The 22343-nt window shown below is 38.4% G+C and overlaps 1 protein-coding gene and 2 long non-coding RNA genes across 10 annotated transcripts in view; all 3 read right to left on the bottom strand.

Annotated features, from left to right (window-relative positions):
* sult4a1 (sulfotransferase family 4A, member 1) overlaps nt 1-22343 on the bottom strand; it is an 80638-nt gene that overhangs the window by 36687 nt on the left and 21608 nt on the right. For 4 of the 5 annotated variants that reach the window (XR_014086043.1, XR_001776228.2, XM_017302927.2 and 1 more), the window contains exons 2-4: nt 7825-7955; nt 5456-5536; nt 56-182 (exon numbers count right to left, since the gene is read on the bottom strand). Coding sequence is in view for 3 of the 5 variants with exons in the window: in XM_017302927.2 (XP_017158416.2) it covers nt 56-182; nt 5456-5536; nt 7825-7955 (339 nt within the window). In the remaining 2 variants the exon portion in view is untranslated. The remainder of the gene's footprint in view (nt 1-55; nt 183-5455; nt 5537-7824; nt 7956-22343) is intronic. The other variant, XM_017302928.2, reaches the window with a different exon arrangement.
* On the bottom strand, nt 8955-16408 carry LOC145550222 (uncharacterized). 4 transcript variants are annotated; one of them, XR_014086135.1, is made up of 10 exons: nt 16263-16405; nt 16002-16091; nt 14331-14402; nt 14068-14157; nt 13386-13491; nt 12932-12990; nt 10772-12850; nt 10325-10525; nt 10205-10252; nt 8957-9406 (listed from the first exon to the last, which is right to left on the bottom strand). It is a non-coding gene; the product is annotated as an uncharacterized LOC145550222 (long non-coding RNA). The 4 variants fall into 4 exon arrangements; XR_014086134.1 differs by having other exon boundaries at nt 8956-9406; nt 12932-13491; nt 16263-16408; XR_014086133.1 differs by having other exon boundaries at nt 10772-12990.
* LOC103466866 (uncharacterized) lies at nt 16868-19259 on the bottom strand. The gene is made up of 5 exons (XR_014086164.1): nt 18125-19259; nt 17872-18034; nt 17589-17781; nt 17207-17278; nt 16868-17035 (listed from the first exon to the last, which is right to left on the bottom strand). It is a non-coding gene; the product is annotated as an uncharacterized LOC103466866 (long non-coding RNA).

Below are 22343 nucleotides of genomic sequence, written 5' to 3' on the forward strand. Positions count from 1 at the left end.
CAAAGCATAAAGAAAGTGATAGTAATGAATTATTTTGAGATTGAAAGGTTCTTACATTTATCACTCATGAAGCGCCGACAGAATTCCTGAAAAGTTCCACGGTAGCTCATGGTCCTGAGAGAGCGGTGGAACTGATAGTAGGACACCACCAGGTCTTTAGGGTTCCTGGCCATGTAGATAACCTGAGGGGCCCAGGGCATTAACAATCTTACCTCATTACCAAGAATTGGTTTATTGTGATGCTGTAAACCCTAACATAACACAAATAATTGAAGTAACTTAAATTTATGAAAAAATTGTGGTCACTTGTTTCTATCAACTCAGAAATAAATTTTTGAAGTAATAGCACAGTTGTTTTAAGTGCAGCACAAGAGCATTTTACAGGGGATATATCATGCAAAATCCACTTTTTTAGTCTGTCCTTTGAGTGAAAATCTTTTTAATTTATTCTGTCCCTGTGCTGCATAAACATCTTCATATTCGTTTTGGGTTATTAAGTTCAATCTGTTGATTTCTCTATATTCCCTATAACATTTTTCTTGTCTATGAAAAATGATAGTGTTAAACACGGTCATAACTTCCTGCTAATCAGTTCTGTGATTTCGCCAGTTTTTGTTGTTTTGCAGTCCAAGTTTAGTTATGCCGAAGTTGCAAATAGACAAGTCCAAATGTTCAGGGGAGTCCAAATGACAGGTGAGGCTCATGGGAAAATAATATATAATAATCATGCCCAGGCATGATGTAAGGATTCATATATATATATATATATATAAACGAATCTTTATAAATAAATTCCCTTCTCACGCTCCGCGGGTGGTTTCTTTCATCCTCTGAGCTTGGGTCCTCTACCAGAGGCCTGGGAGCTTGAGGGTTCTGCGCAGTATCTTGGCTGTGCCTAGAACTGCACATTTCTGGACTGAGATGTCTGATGTTGTTCCTGGGAACTGTTTTAGCCACTGCTCCAGTTTGGGGGTGACTGCCCTGAGGATATATATATATATATATAAATTCCCTTCTCACCCTCCGTGGGTGGTCTGTTTCATCCTCTGAGCTTGGGTCCTCTACCAGAGGCCTGAGGGTTCTGCGCAGTATCTTGGCTGTGCCTAGAACTGCGCATTTCTGGACTGAGATGTCTGATGTTGTTCCTGGGAACTGTTTTAGCCACTGCTCCAGTTTGGGGGTGACTGCCCTGAGGATATATATATATATATATATAAATTCCCTTCTCACCCTCCATGGGTGGTCTGTTTCATCCTCTGAGCTCGGGTCCTCTACCAGAGGCCTGGGAGCTTGAGGGTTCTGCGCAGTATCTTGGCTGTGTCTAGTACGGCACATTTCTGAACTGAGATGTCTGATGTTGTTCCTGGGATCTGTTTTAGCAACTGCTCCAGTTTGGGGGTGACTGCCCCGAGGGCCCCGATGACCACAGGCACCACTGTGGTCTACACCTTCCAGGCCTTTTCCAGTTCCTCTCTGAGCCCCTGGTATTTCTCCAGTTTCTCGTGCTCCTTTTTCCTGATGTTGTAATCACTTGGTATTGCTACATCCACCACAATGGCTTTCCTCTGTTGTTTATCCACCACCACAATGTCCAGTTGGTTCGCCATTACCATTTTGTCTGTCTGGATCTGGACGTCCCACAAGATCTTAGCTCGGTCCATATATAATTTTTCCATGATGAACACAGCATTGTATTGTCTTTATTTTATTCTGTTCTGTAATTAGTGATGCTATTTCAACCACAAGTTTGGAATGCACTTCTGAACCAGACTGAACCAGACGCTCCAAAATATCCGGTCCATAACTCCTTAACACCCTGTCAGCTCTCGGTCAGAAAGACTCATTTAGTTCAGTGTCCATGAGATGATATTCAGATAGGATATTTTTATTGATTGATTTTAATTACCTCTGCGATTAACTCTGTGTAGTTTATAATGTCTAGGGTTGCCACCTTTCAGAAATTAAAATAAGGGACCCCCACCACGGCCCTCATGGGGTGGGATGGCCGCTGCAGTGATAGACAATTTTATGGCAGTGTTTGTGTTTAATAAAAAAGTTATTCATAGAGCAATCATTCATACATAGAGGTTGGTTAGACATAACACTTAACTGACAGCAAAGCTTATAATGATGTCCTTGGTTTGATAGCATTTAGTTAGCCTTCTGCTTCTGTTAGCGCTGTGTGCTAACTTTTAGCTCCTTGAGGATAAAACTGTATTGTATTTAGGCCCGAGCAGCTAAGCACTGCGAAGGCCTCTTGTAATTGTACTGTTTCTTTTTCTTATTTTTCTTTTCCCAAATGAAATGGCTTTTTGGTGGCTTTTATCATATTCAAAAACTCACCAAACTTGGCGGATGCATAAAGCCCGTGTAAAATTTACATATATTGAGGTCATCGCAAAAATCGCACAAGAAACGGCTCAACGGCGCCACCTAGCAACTTTCAAAAGACCCTCTCTTATGACCTTAGTTTATCGTAGAGACATGAAATTTGGCACACTTGTAGAGCTCCCCAAGACGCACAGAAAATACAATTAATGTCATAGTGCAAGTTGAACAGGAAGTCGGCCATTTTAGATTGAAGTTCCGATTTTGACCCCATTTTGACATTGTACAGCCTTCGCATTTGATTGAACTCCTCCCAGGAATTTCCATCGATCAGCTTCAAACTTGGTCAAATCATTCATAAGGCGTGGCTGATTAAAAGTTATCACAGGTTTGCGTTTTCGTGCTTGCTGAAGGGGAGTTCCCAGGGGTCAAAGTTCAACTACTCTCTATGAAACACGAAACTGTTATATCTCTTACACAAAAACTCAGAGGCACCAAACTTTCAGTGATTGATCACCATCCGATGAACTACAATCAGAATCAGAAGAATTTTATTGTCATTGTCATTTGATGGAGCAGGTGGGCGTGGCGAAGTGACCTGTAACGCCGTTGCCATACGTTTGGCTCTGAATTCCATAATTTCAAGACAAGCTGCACCAAACTCACTGGGATCAATCCTTATTCACCCCCGAACAGGAATCTTTAACAATCGTTGGTGGGCGTGACCTAATTTCTTAACAGCGCCCCCTAGAAATTTTTAAATCATCAGCCCCAAGCCATGGTTTAATCCAGAATTATGAAACTTGGTACACATGTGTATCTTGTCAGGACCTACAAAAAAGTCTCTGAAAACCATGGTCCAAACCCAACAGGAAGTCGGCCGTTTTAGATCAAAGCCGCCATCATGCCCATTTTATTGACGTCGTATGTGATCAAACTAGTCCTACAGCGTTTGACCTACTTCAAAATCATTCTGAACTCTTGGTCTGAAGAGTTGAGGCATTGTAGGTCAAAAGTTATCCTACAATGTTTTTGAACATCAAAGCAGGCGGGCGTGGCTAAGTGTCAAACTGACTTTTCGCCATGAAACATCAAGGTGCAATAACTTCCACAGGCAAGGTCAGAACTGTATCCGACTTTCCATGTGTCTTTATAGACCAGCCCTGATGAAATTCACGTGGTCAATTGATGACATCACCTTAGCCCCGCCCCCTCCAACAGGAATTTACCTGTTTTTTCTGCAGGATGTCAAACTTTTACTCTATGATTCATAAAGGTTTAATCCTGTTCCAACTGACATAAAATGACATGATGATGAACTCTGTGAATGCTGACTGCTGACTAAACATACGGGCGTGGCTGAACAGTGAATTTCAATCCCTCATCTTTTGCATACGATCTTCTCTAAATCACACATGCTTCATCCGATTTGCACTAAACTTGTTAAGATTGACGCTTGTGAATTTCTACAGGGCCCATTAGGAATACATTGTAATTTGACTCCACTGCGCTCCATAGCTTAATCCGTCAGCTATATCTCCTCTGATGGAGTGCTGTCGAACGCGTTGATGCGTATCGCCTGGCGGATGGGTAGGGAAACTGCGCGACAACGTCTGCGGTGCCGAGTGGGCGGCGATGCCGGAACCCCTGCGGTGGCCAATAGTTCCACGAGGAGGAGGTGTGACGTGCATATGGGTCTCATATGCTTCGTATCAATAATTTCGAGGCTGCTTGCAGCTTAAATTTTTATTATAATTACTTGGCTTTGTTTTTGCTATTTTTGACTTGGAGAACATGTGGAAATGCATCCAGTGATGTTCTTGATGCTCCCTTTATCTAACTCCTTAATTATGTCAAGGTTTTGTTTACTTCATTCAAATTGTGGTCGCATTAATATTTTAATAGGTATCTGATATGCATATATGAATAAAAAGCTTTTCTGCCGGTAGATAATTATATCGCTGTTATTAAACTATAAAAATAGCCGAGTGGGGTGGAACGCCCTTCCCCCTTTAAAGCGTTTTAATGTTTAAAAAGACCGCAGTTCCTCTAAAACGCCTCAGAACAGGTAAATGAGGAGTTTGCAGCACCAATAAGGAGAAATTCAGACCAAAGCATTGCAATCATATTGCAGTGTTATGGTCCTACTTTATATAGAACATAAGAGAATGATTTACATGTGAAAATTGAACTTAAAAATATTGATCCCAAAGGGAAATGAAATGTTGTGGTAACTAATATTAATTCAAATTTTATAGAATATAGGAAGGATGTAAATGCATGATATATCCACTTTAAGTAATGAGTAAATGACAGATATGACTTTGTTTTTTAGTAGAGTTTGGAAATATAGATTTTAGGTTAATTACGCATTTAGTTGATCCACTGTTGTTTGCTATTGTAGCAGCATTCCTTTCATTATTATGATGTGCTTCAGTTCCTCATAATCCTCCATCTAAAGCAGTTTGGTGTAAGGTATAGCATACGCTGTTCATCTAGCATCAGCGTAGCATCAGTGAATCTGTCATCGATTTCATTGGTCTGTTGGAGAAATCTGTGGACGCGCATTCATCTGAATTACTTCAGCCTGGCTCCACATAGTTGCACCTCCTCAGCCTGGTTTGGTTTTTATGAAACTAATAGTCAGGATAAACTGATGCGATGTCTTTTATCCTGGATTTCTTCATCCTTTGTCAAACAGCACTCTGGTACATGTCAACCTGGTTAAATAGTAAAAGCACAATGTAAACAGTAGCTGACGTGCAATAAATTTACCAGTTTGCAAATGTTATTTTTAACTTCAGGTAGTTAGTCCAACTCCCCCCTTAAGATGAATTGTTTAGGTTAATAAAGCTAAACTGTTTAAGGCAATTGGTTTCCTCAAATTGTTTGAGTTCGACTAACTTATCAGTTTTTACAGTGTATTAAACTAAACCGTTGTAAGATAATGTTACATTAATGGGAAAAAGTACAAGATCCAATATCCATTGGAAGATCAAAGTCCTAAGGCAGAGTCATACTCTAACATCCTATAAACTCAAGGCATATTCTGATGATAGCAGAAGACCAAATTATTCAAATAACGTCTTTGAGATACTGAATCACACATGGCCTCACATGCACTGACCTTGGCCTCTCCATTGTGCATAGCTGTAGGGAGAAATTGGTAGGGAAGATGGCTTTTTATCAAGCGAGGGGAGGTCAGCTCCTGTAGAAGAACAGAGTCAATCACTTCAGCAATCTAGAATCAAGAATTAAAAGGTTTGTAAAGTTTTGTTGTTAGTTAATGTGGGGTGCCTAATATAGGTTTCCAGAGCCAATACAGGCCCTTGGAATTATTTTTTGTCCCTCCAGCTTCAATCCAGGAATGGTACAAATTTAGAAACTGCTACATACAATACAGACTACATAACTAGCCATGCTTTTGTTGTTGTTGTTGTTTTTATTTCACATTAAGTAGGAGAGGGGCTGCACAGTGGCGCAGTTGGTAGAGCTGTTGCCTTGCAGCAAGAAGGTTCCAGGTTCGACTACCGGCCCGGGGTCTTTCTGCATGGAGTTTGCATGCTCTCCCTGTGCATGCGTGGGCTCTCTCCAGGTACCCCAGCTTCCTCCCACAGTCCAAAAACATGACTGTCAGGTTAATTGGCTTCTCTAAATTCTCCCTAGGTGTGAGTGTGTGGTTGTTTGTCTCTGTGTGTAGAGACACAGGACTAACCTGTGCTTCCCTGCGTCTTGCAGGGTAGCACATTAGCTGGAGATAGGCATCAGCAACCCTCCTAATCTCACTAAGGGACAAGGGTGATTTTTCTGTTAAAGCGGTTCTTATTTCTTCGTCTCAGTCAGGACGAAGATCCTGTAGCAGGATTAAGTAGGAGACTGACCTAAACCCTGTTCATGTTGCTGAGAACAGATTAAACAATTTTCTGCAAAAAAAAGTACAAATAAATTACCCTAAAAATTGGAAACTTCTCTGCCTTTTTTTTTTTTACACTAAATCTCCAAAATAATTTTTATATATATCGATAATTTACAGATCCATTTGTTACAAAAAAAACTTGTTGCTACTCATATTAATTCAAATTCTTCAAAGAGTTATAGTAGATGATGATGGCTGTTGGCAGGAAAGATCTCCTGTAGCAGACGAAATTGCAATGAATCTGAAGAAGTCTCTGACTGAAGACCCTGTTTTTCCATGATAGTCTCTTGAAGAAAATGGTGAGGTTGCTTCATTGTTGTGTCTCCAATCCAGTCTGTTATCCAGATGAACATTGAGGTATTTATATTCCTCAACCATCTCCACTTCTTCTCCCATGATGGGAACAGGGTTTGATCGAACAATGATTCTTCTGAATTCTACAACCATCTCTTTTGTTTTGTTTACATTCAAGATGAGATGATTGTTCTCCCACCATGATACAAAACGGTCAGACAGAAATACTTGGTAAGGTTTTGCATTGCAGTTTGGTTAAAAAAGGCACACAGTCCGCCCAGCAGCAGCTAAGCCCCCAAGAACCAAGAAAACTGGCCAACAGTCGCAGATTTTTCTGTTAAAGAGGTTCTCATTTCTTCGTCTCAGTCAGGATATTGTTGGCGGTGATGAACATCAGGAACGAACATGAGCCATCTCTGCTTCACCCGACAATTGCAGAGTTATCAGAGTATTTCTTTAGATGACAGAAGTCGGAATTGTGTTAGAAGTCTGAAGTGTACAGAGTAAAAAGAATGGTGAGAGTACAGAACCCTGTGGTGCTCCTGTGCTACTAACCACCTGGTCAGACACACAGTCCTTCAGTCTCTCAAACTGTCTGTCAGGTAGTCGTAGATCCAGACAATTATTGAGGCCTCCACTTGTGTCTTCTGGAGTTTCTGACAAAGCAGATTTGTCAGACTGAATTGTGTTAAATTTCCTGGAGAAATCAAAGAACATGATCCTCACAGTCCTGCCTGCTTTGACCAGGTGACAGTGGGTTTGATGGTTTGTTGAAGCAGGTGTATGATGGCATCTTGAACTCCAATTCCATGGTGATAAGCAAACTGCAGGGGTCCTGATATGAGTTTGTCTGCTTATTTAAGTGGGCCAACAGGGGTCTCTCCAGATCCTTCATGACCTTCCTGTATTATTTTTAATATTTAAAAAATAATAATGTAATTGCAACAATAATAGTAGCATAACATATGTTAAGAATTCTGGATCTATGCCCTATGTCTTGTCCTGAGCCTCTTTGTCCTGCAGACCACTGCTCATGGGCTTCACTGATGCCCTGCCTCTGTGCCTCATATGGCTACTCTCTGGTGATGCCTCATGTCTGCTGTGGGTTCTGGTGCTGCTTCTACTCGTCCTTTACTGATTCCTGGATGCTGAGTGTTGCAGGCTTTCTACCATCCTTGCAGCTCTAGGTGACAAGTTCCCTCACATGAAGTCCAACAGAAATTGATCCAAGCACATTGTAACATTAAAAAGGTTCTTATTGAATGCTGATCAGATATTAGTTGTACCTGTATGACATCCAGTCCAGGCTGAGGGTATTCTATGACAGGTAGCTGCTCATCGATGTTCATAAGGCCAATCTCATCAGGATCTGCTCCTTGACTCACTAGAAACACAACTTCCTGCAGCAGGCTGGTTCCTGCATGAAGAGACATAAGAACCATGACATTAGGGACATTCTAAACTCATTCAAATATAATTTCAAAAGGTAAAATAAACACTGTTCACCATGTTGTTTATTGAGCAAAGATGAAGCCAAAATGGACACATTTGTTCTCTTTCTACTATAAATACATTGTTGGAATATTGAATGAGCAATCTAAAACTAAGAAAAATATATTTGTTAGAACAACAATGCTCAACTCCCACTTGGGGATTCTGTTGTCTAGGACTTCAGTCTCCCATGTCGGTTTCTGGGTGAGGAATCAGAAAAAGAACTTCTTCTACATATCGAAGAGACAAGACCACGATATGTTGTGAGTCTTGCATGGATTCAGAAAATGGGACATCTTCCTGAAGCCAGGTGAGGACCTGGCTTCAGCCAACCAACACACACACACACACACACACACACACACAGCTATACAGGTATATGTGGTTTAGCCTGCCTTTTTCGCCAAACAGGCCCGGTGGTGGTTTAGATGGACTACCCTTTCCCAAGTAGCTAGAGCAACGAGAGATGGCTTAAAACACTGCAAAAAATCTGAAAAAAATTTAGCTCACTTTAGGTTTCAGATAGCAGCTACACAGCCTTTGTTTCAGCAATCTGACACCATGGTGGGTTATATGGACATCAGCAAATTGTGGTTTATGAGAACAAAACAAAGTAATGTGAGGACTTTAAAGGGACAACTACGTCATATTTAAAAACCTGCTGATTAGCATAAACACACAACCTGACAGCATACAGCATTAACAGAACATAATTTTATTCGGTAAATATGACCAAATAATTCAATTATTTTTCTTTAAAAAATAAAAGTAAGCCTGAAATTGAAATGACCAAAGGAAAATAAAAAAATTTAAAAATTTAAGTGCTGCAACAAAACATACAGAAAAGTAAAATTAGGGTGCAGAGTGTTACCAAGTATTCTGAATATAAATAAGTAAAACAATGTTAAATTAAAATTCTGCCACTTTTTCCAATATTTCTTTATGCTGGACAACAAAAAATGTCTCACCATTAGAAAAAAAGCTTTTCTGCCTATTAACACGACTACATGAAAACAGCCTCTATGTCACGGGACTTTACAGATAATATTATTTGATAGGCAACAAAAAAATCTGTTTTAGTAGCATGAACAAAACAGAACCCTTTTGAATAAATGATTACTTCACATAAAATCTAGAGCTTTTTCTTTTGTGTCTGCCTTTTAGCAGTTATTCCACGGTTTCTCACAAGGTCCCTGATATTTTGTGCTGTTCTTTGAGCCAGCACAGGATCTTCAACCAACTTGCAGTGATTGCACTCATTTTTAGTGGCAAGTTTTCCTTTACCTATGTGAGCTTTAAAATGCCTCATAACAGCAGAAACCTCAGCACTTGACCAAGGGTTTTTTGGTTGTCTTCTGGGTGCGCCAGAGGAGGTCTCTGAAGAAAAAAAAAACGTAAAGAGAAAAGCAGTTTATTAAAATATAAAATAAAAAACATGCTACCTTTACACAGGATAACAACCTTACTACAAAGTTTAGAAAAAATGTTGTCCAATCATGAAAGTAGTTTGGCTGTAGTTTGTGAGAACAAACTACAGCCAAATGAAACCAGACAATGAAAAGTAATAAGTGACATGATTGCTATCTATGAAAATGGCACTCCAAATTTGTAATAACCTTAACCACATTCTAATGGATAGAGAGCATAGAGGGGTTATAAGCTATGTATGGAGAGCCTTATTAGTGGCCAGTTGCATCAAGATGGCTGCTGGGCAAGCATGTTTGTAAGTTTGTCTACAATCGACTAACTGAAAAAGTGAACAGAAATTTGGAATACCAAGCTTCAAAAATGTGAAATTACTGGAAATTGAGTGGAGAAGAAAGACAATAAGAAATGTCCAAGCAGAAACAAAAGGAATCTTCCAAAGGGAGGCATGTGGACAAAAACAAGTTGCTTCAGTTTAGCTTTATTCTTTGCTTGTGCTCAATAAAGAGCTTATTTATTGTTGAACTCCATGTCTCCCTATCTTTTATTATGGCTCAAAGAGCCGGTCATAACACTCTTCACTAGGTTGGCACATGTCTCAAGCAAATGGCATATAGTTCCAGGTCATCTGGACTGCATGGCCTTTAAGCATGAACTAGTTAATATGGTCAGCTCAATAGAATCATGCTTTAACTAAATGTAGCTAGGAGTTGGGATCAAAACACAGCATTAATAGGAAACTTGACTTGCCTTCAACAGGAGGGACAGTTTTCTCTGCTGTCGATGACACTGCTCCCACTAAGACATAGAACAGAAGTTAAAAAATGGGTAGACAAAAAGTAATAGCATCTTTGGATTCAAGTAACATACACAAATCATCCATATTCTTGCTTTGCTCAGGTTCCACAAGTTCCTCAGGTTTCACAGGTTCCACAGGTTCCTCGGGTTCCACAGGTGCCTCGGGTTCCACAGGTTCCTCGGGTTCCACAGATTCCTCGGGTTCCACAGAATCGCTACCATCCGAGTCACTTAAATCCTCCTTTTCTTCATCCTCACTTAGTTCTATTTCATCTGAAAGTCATTATTAGAATACTTTCTAAAGTGAATGCCATACATAAAATTATATCTAAGCACTACCAAAATTAGGCTTAAAACTCGTTTTGTATTTAGTAATATGTTCCAACCTAGAGAATCACTATTGTAATATTTTCTAATAATAATAATTTATTTACATCCATCAATTTTACAAATATTGGTAATGTCAGACAAGTTCTACTAATGGCAAAAAGATCACAAAAAAAGAATTTAAGCAATAACCTTCGATTTCAATGTCATCAAGGGATTTCCCTTGCAGGGTGCATATGTGTCCTTTCTCCATGGACAAAAGGAGCTTAGAAATCTTTGCCAGTTGTGTTGTTGGCACAGGTAAGCGATAAAATTCCCTGTGGACACGAATATCATGCCCCAGGAAGTCAGCCACCTGGTCAATTTCGTTATTTTTGAGGTTGAGGACTTGTGACAATGTGGCAACATGCTTCCTGAGTTGTGTGGACCTTAGGAACTCGGGATGCTTCGCCCCACATTGGCTTCCATAAACACGCAAACAGTCTTGGCCCCTGTAGTGACTTTGAGATCTTGGTCGGGCAAAAAGAAAGATGTTTGTGGAGCAAACACCACATTGCTCTCTTTTGCTGACCAGCAGAGTCAGAGCATCCACCACATCTGGAGAAAGGAGAACCGCAACTTTTTGACCTCTTTTTCCAATTATTTCAACACGACTGAAGTAGCTACAGAGCTTTTTTTCAACCTTGGACAGCCCAGCAGCAACATCTTCATGGAGCTTGGAGTCATCCCTCTGCTGGAAACCTCTGAGATGCATCTTTGAGACTTCTCCAGCTCGTCTTCGATTGAACACAATGACCTGTGCAAGAGTAACTTTTGCAAGTTCTGCATAATTCTGGGGACTGACCTCATCTTTCAAGTTAGAAAATGCATTTTCTCCAGATTTCTTAAGATACCTATGAAGACTCTGAACATCTTCTGTGAATGGTAAGGTTAATGGCTTATTATATTTGTCATGACTCAAAGTGTTCAAGGCAGTATGTGACACTAACTCAGACCACTTGGATGTATACAGCTTTTTGAAAGCGTCTGTTGACTTAATCAGTTCTTCATCTTCTGCCATGAGCGCTCGGCAGTGGATAATGTCACTGATTTTGTGTAGTGTATGTCCTAGTTTTAGTGCAAGACTTGGTGTTTGGTATGAATGCTTTTCTTCATCAAAACCGCAGACAATCTTTACTGCCTGGACAACTCTTTGGAAGTTAGCAGGTTTCACAGCTTCCTCCAAGTTATGTACAGAGAATTCAGACCGTAGACATATTAACAGACGTCCAATTTCACGGAGCTTCTGTCGAATGTACTCATACTTGGTAGGGTCTTGTCCATGTCTGTTGTAGAGAGACTGGGCCAACTGAATAATGGTCAGGTCATTTCTCACAACTGTGGCTACATCATCCTGCTTCATGGGACCAAGGAGCTTCCAAACCCCACTTGAAATCTCCTGACAGAATGCAGACTCTTGAGCCATAGCAAAACCCAGTACTTTGGTTCTTCCAGGTCCTGGGTTCAAATCTTCATTTTGTGGCTTACAGGGGCATCTTCGGACATGTCTCCATAGTTCCTTTCGAATATACATACCTTGGCAGTACATACAATGTATAAATGTTCCAGTCTTTGCTTTCGCTTTTGGCTTTCTCTTTACTTTCAATGATCCTTTCCCACTTTGTAAAACCTCAGAGTTATGTTTGAAGTTCCCCTTGTTTCTAATTTTCTCTAGAAGAACTTTGCGTTCTTTTGAGTCTTCCGGAAGGGAAAAAGCATAAGCAATTTCAGCATGTGTCTTGTGGGTTTTTAAATGGCGTGAAATTTTGCTCTGTGGTCTACCACATACAAAGCAGAAGTTCTTAACACCCATAATATGCTGTGAGGATTCCTGTTTGTGAGGCTCCTTTTGACTTTTTGGTTTTTGTTTGAGTCTTTTGTAGACTTGACTGGGCTGAATGTTTCAAGTGTGTCATCACCCATATCATCTGTGTGAAAAGGAGGCCAGATATTTGATGTGCTAGGTTCAACCACAGAACTTGAGTCTGGCAAGAATGAAGCGAGATCTGGTATTGTTGGGTTTCCTTGAATTTGTCCAACTTTAGACTTGATGGGCTGAAAGGGGATGCTAATATCTGAGTCTTCATCAGTTTCTGCAGATTCTGAATTTGGTATGTAGTCCATATCAGACTCATGGTCATCATCTGACATTTCACATTGTTTGGAAGGTGATGTGTTGTTGTCGTCATCTGATGAGGAGTGAGCCATGGAATATTTAAAAAGTTCTTTTGCCTGAAATTGTGGGAAATATAATTTATGTTATAATTGAGACTTACAAGGCAAAGCTAAAAAAAAACTTATGTGGACATTCACCTGGGTTCTGTCATTTGTAATTTGTTTAAGGCAATATGAATGCCAGACTTTTGAACAACCTGTGAAGAAATTTAAATGTAAAAAAACAAACAAGACAAAAAAAAATCAAAATCTCAAATAAGCCATTACACCTTATTTTAAGATCACAAAGGTAAATATGGATTAACAATTATTTTTTTAAAATGTGCAAAATTGAACTTTTTGGGTAAAATTTTATGTTCCGTTTTAAAAAAATATTAAGGGTAAAGATTTTAAGGTACTTTGAAATCTTCCACTGCTTTGAAAGTCACCATGATGATGTACATTTCATTGTATTTAAATCTATATACTCACTTCTGAAAATGCTGAAGTGAGTGTCGACCATGAAATTTGTTCATGGTCGACAGTTCAACAAAGACATAGATCCTATTTGCAGCACTTTTTAATTCAAATACAAATTAACTAAATATCTTACCTTTACACTGGTAGCCAACCCACTTGAATGAAGTACAAGGACCAAAACACTGAATACACTTCTCCAAAGAAGATAATGTTGTGCACATCAGGTGATGTTTTTGACACTACAAGGAAAAGATTAAACACACACATATAAATATATATAAGAGTTAGGGATATTTATTTAAAGTATATTCAATATTGGGTAATGAATGAGAACATATTTAAAGAGGGTGCAAATCATAAAAAAAATAACTTTTCCTGCAAACTTTTAAATTGTTAAATTAAAAATATTATGTGGTAAAGACGCAGAGAAGACAAAATCTTTATATATATATTTTTTCTAAGTATGACAACATTTAAAATTTTATTCTAATATATTCTGGGATGTCAAGTCAACATTTGTCAGAGGTCAAACCAATATTAACAACCTCACAGGAACCAAAAAATATATTTTTATCAATTCAATAACGCCAGGTCCTCATATACAATATGGTCCTCCTGTATCACATTGGGGCAGTTGACCATGAAACACACACATACACACACTGAGCTTACAAACTGAAAACCATGACATGAGACTGTCCTTACAAACCAATGTCTTTATAAACCACATGGCATTCAGGTCCACACACAGACACACTTAAGTAGAACAGGTTGGCTGACTGACATCATTTAGCTACACCTTAATCATAAAATACCTCTGAATTGATTGGAAGTGAATCCAGGACTGAATCTGTCTCGTTTGGGACACTGGTTGTCATCTGATCCTGGTCATTTTCAGCTCTCACCTGAAACAGAAAATAAATAAAAGTCAACACCATATTCCCTTTGACTTATTTACGGAGATATCCTCAATTAAGTGATGGTGCCCTATGACAGCAAACACCCATGAAAGGTAACTAGTTTTGAACCCAGCCAAAAATGTTTGGTAAAGTCAAAATAAAAAAAACAAATTCTGTACCTGTTCTGTGTTGTCAGTTGTAGAAGTTGAATGAGTACAGTCAGGACTTTGAGACATTTCTTTCTCCAACTCCTGTGAAAAAGAAGGAAGAATGATTATTTTTCCCCACAGAAGAATTTCTGCGATGTTGTAGAAACAATAGTTTGATGTTTGACCAAAGCGTTTTGAATTCTGGAAGCAGCTTGACAGACAAACTCTTAAGAAACAAGTAGAATGATAGCAAACATTAACAAATATTTAAAATGTTATAATTTCAGCAGCACTGACCAAATTGAAGTCTGATTCTGTGGTTAAATTAAAGTAAATTTCACCAAAATGTAATGTATTTTCTTAACTATTAAGAAATTTAAATCGTTATTCTCCCAATATGTTCTAGGATGCCAAGTCAACATATATCAGAGGACAAACCAATATTAACAACCTCACAAGAACCAAAACAAATGTTTTTATCAATTCAATAACGCCAGGTCCCCATATACAATATGGTCCTCCTGTATCACATTGGGGCAGTTGACCATGAAACACACACATACACACACTGAGCTTACCACACTGAGCTTACAAACTGAAAACCATGACATGAGACTGTCCTTACAAACCAATGTCTTTATAAACCACATGGCATTCAGGTCCACACACAGACACACTTAAGTAGAACAGGTTGGCTGACTGACATCATTTAGCTACACCTTAATCATAAAATACCTCTGAATTGATTGGAAGTGAATCCAGGACTGAATCTGTCTCATTTGGGACACTGGTTGTCATCTGATCCTGGTCATTTTCAGCTCTCACCTGAAACAGAAAATAAATAAAAGTCAACACCATATTCCCTTTGACTTATTTACGGAGATATCCTCAATTAAGTGATGGTGCCCTATGACAGCAAACACCCATGAAAGGTAACTAGTTTTAAATCCAGCCAAAATGTTTGGTAAAGTCAAAATAAAAGCCCAACTTCTGTACCTGTTCTGTGTTGTCAGTTGTAGAAGTTGAATGAGTACAGTCAGGACTTTGAAATGTTTCTTCCTCCAACTCCTGTGAAAAAGAAGAAAGAATGATTTTTTTCCCACAGAAGAATTTCTGCGATGTTGCAGAAACAATAGTTTGATGTTTGACCAAAGCGTTTTGAATTCTGGAAGCAACTTGACAGACGAACTCTTAAGAAACAAGTAGAATGATAGCAAACATTAACAAATATTCAAAATGTTATAATTTCAGCAGCACTGACCAAATTGAAGTCTGATTCTGTGGTTAAATTAAAAGTAAATTTCACCAAAATGTAATGTATTTTCTTTAACTTTTAAGAAATTTAAATCTTTTTTCTCCCAATAGGTTCTGGGATGCCAAGTCAACATTTATCAAAGGTCAAACCAATATTAACAACCTCACAAGAACCAAAACAAATGTTTTTATCAATTCAATAACGCCAGGTCCCCATTTACAATATGGTCCTTCTGTATCACATTGGGGCAGTTGACCATGAAACACACACATACACACACTGAGCTTACAACACTGAGCTTACAAACTGAAAACCATGACATGAGACTGTCCTTACAAACCAATGTCTTCATAAACCACATGGCATTCAGGTCCACACACAGACACACTTAAGTAGAACAGGTTGGCTGACTGACATCATTTAGCTACACCTTAATCATAAAATACCTCTGAGTTGTTGGGAAGTGAATCCAGGACTGAATCTGTCTCGTTTGGGACACTGGTTGTCTTCTGATCCTGGTCATTTTCAGCTCTGATCTGAAACAGAAAATAAATACAACTCAGCACTATATTCCCTTTGACTTATTTACGGACATATCCTCAATTAAGTGATGGTGCCCTATGACAGTAAACACCCATGAAAGGTAACTAGTTTTAAATCCAGCCAAAATGTTTGGTAAAGTCAAAATAAAAACCCAAGTTCTGTACCTGCTCTGTGTTGTCAGTTGTAGAAGTTGAATGAGTACAGTCAGGACTTTGAGACGTTTCTTTCTCCAACTCCTGTGAAAAAGAAAAAAGATTGTCTTTTTTTTTCCTCAGAAGATTTTCTGTGACTTAGCAGAGAACAATAGTCTTATGGTTGACTTAATTGTTTCGAATTCTGGAAACAGCGTAAAAGATGAATGATGGCAAACTTTAACAGTCAAAATACTACAATTTCACAAGTATTGACAAACTGATGTCTGATTCTGTTGTGAAATTCAAAAGATTTTCACCAAAAAGTTAATGCATTTTCTTTAACTTTTAAAAAAATTAAAATTTTACTCTCCCAATATTTTCTGAGATGCCATGTCAATATTTATCAGAGGTCAAACCAATATTAACAACCTCACAAGAACCAAAACAAATGTTTTTATCAATTCAATAACGCCAGGTCCCCATATACAATATGGTCCTCCTGTATCACATTGGGGCAGTTGACCATGAAACACACACATACACACACTGAGCTTACCACACTGAGCTTACAAACTGAAAACCATGACATGAGACTGTCCTTACAAACCAATGTCTTTATAAACCACATGGCATTCAGGTCCACACACAGACACACTTAAGTAGAACAGGTTGGCTGACTGACATCATTTAGCTACACTTTAATCATAAAATACCTCTGAATTGTTGGGAAGTGAATCCAGAACTGAATCTGTCTCGTTTGGGACACTGGTTGTCATCTGATCCTGGTCATTTTCAGCTCTCACCTGAAACAGAAAATAAATAAAAGTCAACACCATATTCCCTTTGACTTATTTACGGAGATATCCTCAATTAAGTGATGGTGCCCTATGACAGTAAACACCCATGAAAGGTAACTAGTTTTAAATCCAGCCAAAATGTTTGGTAAAGTCAAAATAAAAGCCCAACTTCTGTACCTGTTCTGTGTTGTCAGTTGTAGAAGTTGAATGAGTACAGTCAGGACTTTGAGACGTTTCTTTCTCCAACTCCTGTGAAAAAGAAGAAAGACTGATTATTTTCCCCACAGAAGATTTTCTGTGATGTAGCAGAGAAAATAGTCTGATGGTTGACTTAAGTATTTCGAATTCTGGAAACGGCGTAAATACTATCCTATTGTAATTATTTATTATACATTTGTGGGTAACTGGTTAATTTGCACTGCAACGTCTTGTACAGTCAGCCATCTATTCTTGTGAAAAGAAAGGTAAAACAAAGGAGGTTCAGGTTTAAATAATCATTATTAGCGCATTTCTTAAATGAACATAATCTTAAGATTCATAAATTTTGATTTTTTAGTACCTTGAGTCGCCATGGCCAGTCTGAGTCCCCATAATTGTACGTAATCTCTTCTCCCTGATTGATATCTCGAGTTGCAAATAAACACAAATGTGGCTTCTGTTGCACAGTCAGATACTTCATTTTGGTATTTGGGCTGATATTGTCATCGTTTATAAGCCTTCCAAGAGAGCCATCTTCTTTTGCTGCATCAACACTGCAAATATATAACATTGCATTTGAAATATAAACATATTCATTTACATATATGCCATTCTAATTAGACTTCTGATACAAACATACTCACCACCAGAGTTTTCCATTAAAGTAGAATTCAAACAAGAAAACTTTAAGGTTGTCATGGTAAATTTTCTGTCTCCTCTCACATTCCTCTTTACTTATCAGTTCACCTCGATACTCACACAGAAAGTCTCCTTTCTGAAAAGAGGTTGTGGCAAAAATACCACGGCCTAATGAAGAAAGCAAAAATAATAGTAGAAAGAGTAAACAATGTATAAAGGATTGACTGTAATTAAACCACCCCCCAAAAATACCCATACCTTTAAAGGCATTGATGTACTTGACGTCAAGCCCCACTTTGTCCGTTTTGGTATCAATATAATATTTGGCATCTTCCTTCGGTTTTATGCGTCTTCGCCTCTGCATGTTTTACTGGCATGTATGAAAAGTTATAACAGTCAAATAAGGAATTACAGGCTTCTTTATAATTCCTACAAGCTTTAAAGCTAAAAATTAAATTATCACTATGGAAACATGTTATACATGCAAGACACATACCTCAGATAAAACACCAACACTATAATTTATTTAATCACTGATTTAAAAAAGTGCTTTACCATCTACAAATAGTTCATACAATGATCAGTGTTCAATATATTGAGGTTCAGCCAGTAGCACAGCCTTACAAGAATACTTGAGCCATAATTTAAGGAAAAAGGCTGTTTTTTTTTGCACAAATGAATTTTGTTAAGTCCTATTCATCTTTTAGTCAGTCCTCCAGGTACAATCCCCTCCAACTTTTAAATGCATCTCTGCCTCAACACACCTAAATCAAATAATGTCAGAAATCTGGAGAATTTGGCTGCATGTGAGGTTATTCAGCTAATTAAGGTACAAATACACATTTAAAAATTGAAGAACGACTATGTTTGCCTGAATTTGAGGACTCCTGGTTTATACTTTCAGCATTTAAGTTGCTGAAGTCAGCGAAGTGATTACAGTACACAGCTTTAAAGCCATCGGTGCACCTGCCCTATTGCATCCATTTATTCAAACATTCAACAATTAGTGCTTTTCTAAAAGATTAACAAGTTTCACAGAAACCTGTGGGTTTACTTCTTATTAATTTCCTGCTTGCTCTTCAGCAGGACCGATGGCAATCAAGCTTAACGAGCTTAACAAGCAGAATGTCACTACGCAGTTAGCTAACATAAAGCAAGCAATTTGCCAATATCGTTAAATATAGTGATGAAAACCTTAGTCTATCACCCAGTTTTTACCACTAAAAGCTAAGTGGTACCTGTTTGGGGTATGGTACCACACAGATACCATCTACTCCAAACATCGTCAACTTGTCAAACACGTTTCGTCTAGCTACGAAGCTAGCTCTCCTAGTCAAGCTACTCTCTTACTTTAAAACACTCTGAATAAAAACTATACTGCTTCAGGTAGGTCTTTTCAGTCATAAAAGTAAACATATCTAAGTTACTTGATGTAAATATCCAAAATATGTTGGTTAGCTTTCATGTCACCTAAATTAAAATCTAAAATAATTCATTTTGCTCAAAAATCTCTTACATTTGCAGTTATTTACTTGCAAATAACTTTATCTAGGCAAAATGTATTTTTAATTTACAATTTATGCTTACCTGTGCAGAGTTATTCCACCAACATGTCCATATTGAGAGCTGCGGCTTCAAATGGGGATTTAATTTTTAAAAACCTGGCGTCTGGGACTGTTTAGTAATCAGACACGCCCACAAGTTTTTTCAGCCAATCAGATGATGACCGGCTAAAAGCGCGCGTAGTGTATGGAAAATGTGTGTAAAAGTGCAATTCATACACACCGCCGCTTTAAATCAGGCAGCGCTGTGTTATACACTGGAATACACAAATCTCAGGTCACATGGTATAAAAGGACAATTAAAGAAAGTGAGATATCACGCTGTTTATTCACTGAAAAGTACAAATATATGGTCCACATCATGCAAAAACTGGCATAGTTGCTATAAAACTTTAGATTTATGAGAAAAAGTGTTGTTTAGATACTCAAAATTTTAAATACACTCCTTGATTTATGAGGACATCAGCATTGTCCTTGTATTACCCTTAGGTCCGCGTAACGTAAGTGCGTATTCAGGTCAAAAGGCAGGCTAAACCATGTATACCAACGCACACACACACACACACACACACACACACACACACAGCAAAAAGTCCCCTTTCAAAAACAAGAAAAAAAGTACAAAAATAGGGTACAATTTTCTTAAAATAAGAAAACTTTTCTGCCAACAGAACAAGAAAATGTATCTTCTCAAGATTTGCCAAAACAAGAAAAAAATATCTAACCAAGATGAACTAATATCTTAAAATTAAGTGTATTTTTACTTAAAATAAGTCAATTGTACTTATACAAATAAGATATATTATCTTATTTTAGGAATAATATTCTCAAGAAAATGTTACTTGACATTGAATTTCTTGAAACTAGCATATACAGGTCCTTCTCAAAATATTAGCGTATTGTGATAAAGTTCATTATTTTCCATGATGTAATGATAAAAATTAAACTGTCATATATTTTAGATTCATTGCACACCAACTGAAATATTTCAAGTCCTTTAATTATTTTAATACTGATGATTTTGGCACACAGCTAATGAAAACCCAAAATCCCTGTCTCAAAAAAATAGCATATTTCATCCGACCAATAAAAGAAAAGTGTTTTAATACCAAAAAAGTCCACCTTCAAATAATTATGTTCAGTTATGCACTCAATACTTGGTCAGGAATCCTTTTGCAGCCTTCAATGCGGCGTGGCATGGAGGCAATCACCCTGTGGCACTGCTGAGGTGTTTTGGAGGCCCAGGATGCTTCGATAGAGGCCTCAAGCTCATCCAGAGTGTTGGGTCTTGCGTCTCTCAACTTTCTCTTCACAATATCCCACAGATTCTCTATGGGGTTCAGGTCAGGAGAGTTGGCAGGCCAACTGAGCACAGTAACACCATGGTCAGTAATACCAGTGGTTTTGGCACTGTGAGCAGGTGCTAGGTTGTGCTGAGAAATGAAATCTTCATCTCCATAAAGCTTTTCAGCAGATGCAAGCATGAAGTGCTCCAAAATCTCCTGATAGCTGCTGCTATCAATACCCTGCCCTTGATAAAACACAGCGGACCAACACAAGCAGCAGATATGGCTCCCCAGACCATCACTGACTGTGGGTACTTGACACTGGATTTCTGGCATTTTGGCATTTCCTTCTCCCCAGTCTTCCTCCTGACTCTGGCACCTTGATTTCCGAATGACATGCAAAATTTGCTTTCATCCGAAAAAAGTACTTTGGACCACTGAGCAACAGTTCAGTGCTGCTTCTATGTAGCCCAGGTGAGGCGTTTCTGCCGCTGTTTCTGGTTCAAAAGTGGCTTGACCTGGGGAATGCGGCACCTGTAGCCCATTTCCTGCATACGCCTGTTCACGGTGGCTCTGGATGTTTCTACTCCAGACTCAGTCCACTGCTTCCCCCAAGGTCTGGAATCGGCCCTTCTCCACAATCTTCCTCAGGGTCCGGTCACCTCTTCTCGTTGTGCAGCGTTTTCTGCCTTCCCACTAAGGTGCCTTGATACAGCACTCTGGGAACAGCCTATTTGTTCAGAAATTTCTTCCTGTATCTTACCCTCTTGCTTGAGGGTGTCAATGATGACCTTCTGGACAGCAGTCAGGTCAGCAGTCTTACCCATGATTACGGTTTTAAGTAATGAACCAGGCTGGGAGTTTTTAAAAGCCTCAGGAATCTTTTGCAGGTGTTGAGAGTTACTTCGTTGATTCAGATGATGAGGTTCATTGCTCGTTCAGAGAACCTTTTCATGATATGCTACTTTTTTGAGACAGGGATTTGGGGTTTTCATGAGCTGTATGCCAACATCATCAGTATTAAAACAATAAAAGACCTGAAATATTTCAGTTGGTGTGCAATGAATCTAAAATATATGACAGTTTAATTTTTATCATTACATTATGGATAATATTGAACTTTATCACAATATGGTCATTTTTTGAGAAGGACCTGTATATGCCTAAAACTAGTTTGCTTTTATTATTGCATAGGATTAAAATATATATCTTGTCATTCATTGTTTTACTCAAGGTTCTTATGCTAAGGCAAAAATCCAAAAGTTGATCCTGTCAATACTGGAGCAAGAGATGTTATTGGATTGCTGAAATGAAAACATGAGTTCAATTACTTTTAACATCTTTATTATGTTTAAGTTTCACATAAACACAATAAAACATGACTACTGGTCAGAATTTAAAGTCTGGATGGGCATCTGATTCTGAAACAATCCTGTAAAATGACAGAACAATGAAGATCTGACACGTCTGTCGCACTGATAAGATGCCCTAAGAGTCAAGCAAACCAAATTGTCCAAAGCAAAAAAAATATTGGGATTAGACATCAACATTAGGAGTTTACTCCGCAATGAACTTCTTCCAAAAAGCCATAGCCATAGCCATAGCATATGTGGAAGTCTTGTCTCAGTT

Source organism: Poecilia reticulata, chromosome 23 (assembly GCF_904066995.2).
Source record: "Poecilia reticulata chromosome 23, P_reticulata-male-v2, whole genome shotgun sequence".
NCBI lineage: Eukaryota > Metazoa > Chordata > Actinopteri > Cyprinodontiformes > Poeciliidae > Poecilia > Poecilia reticulata.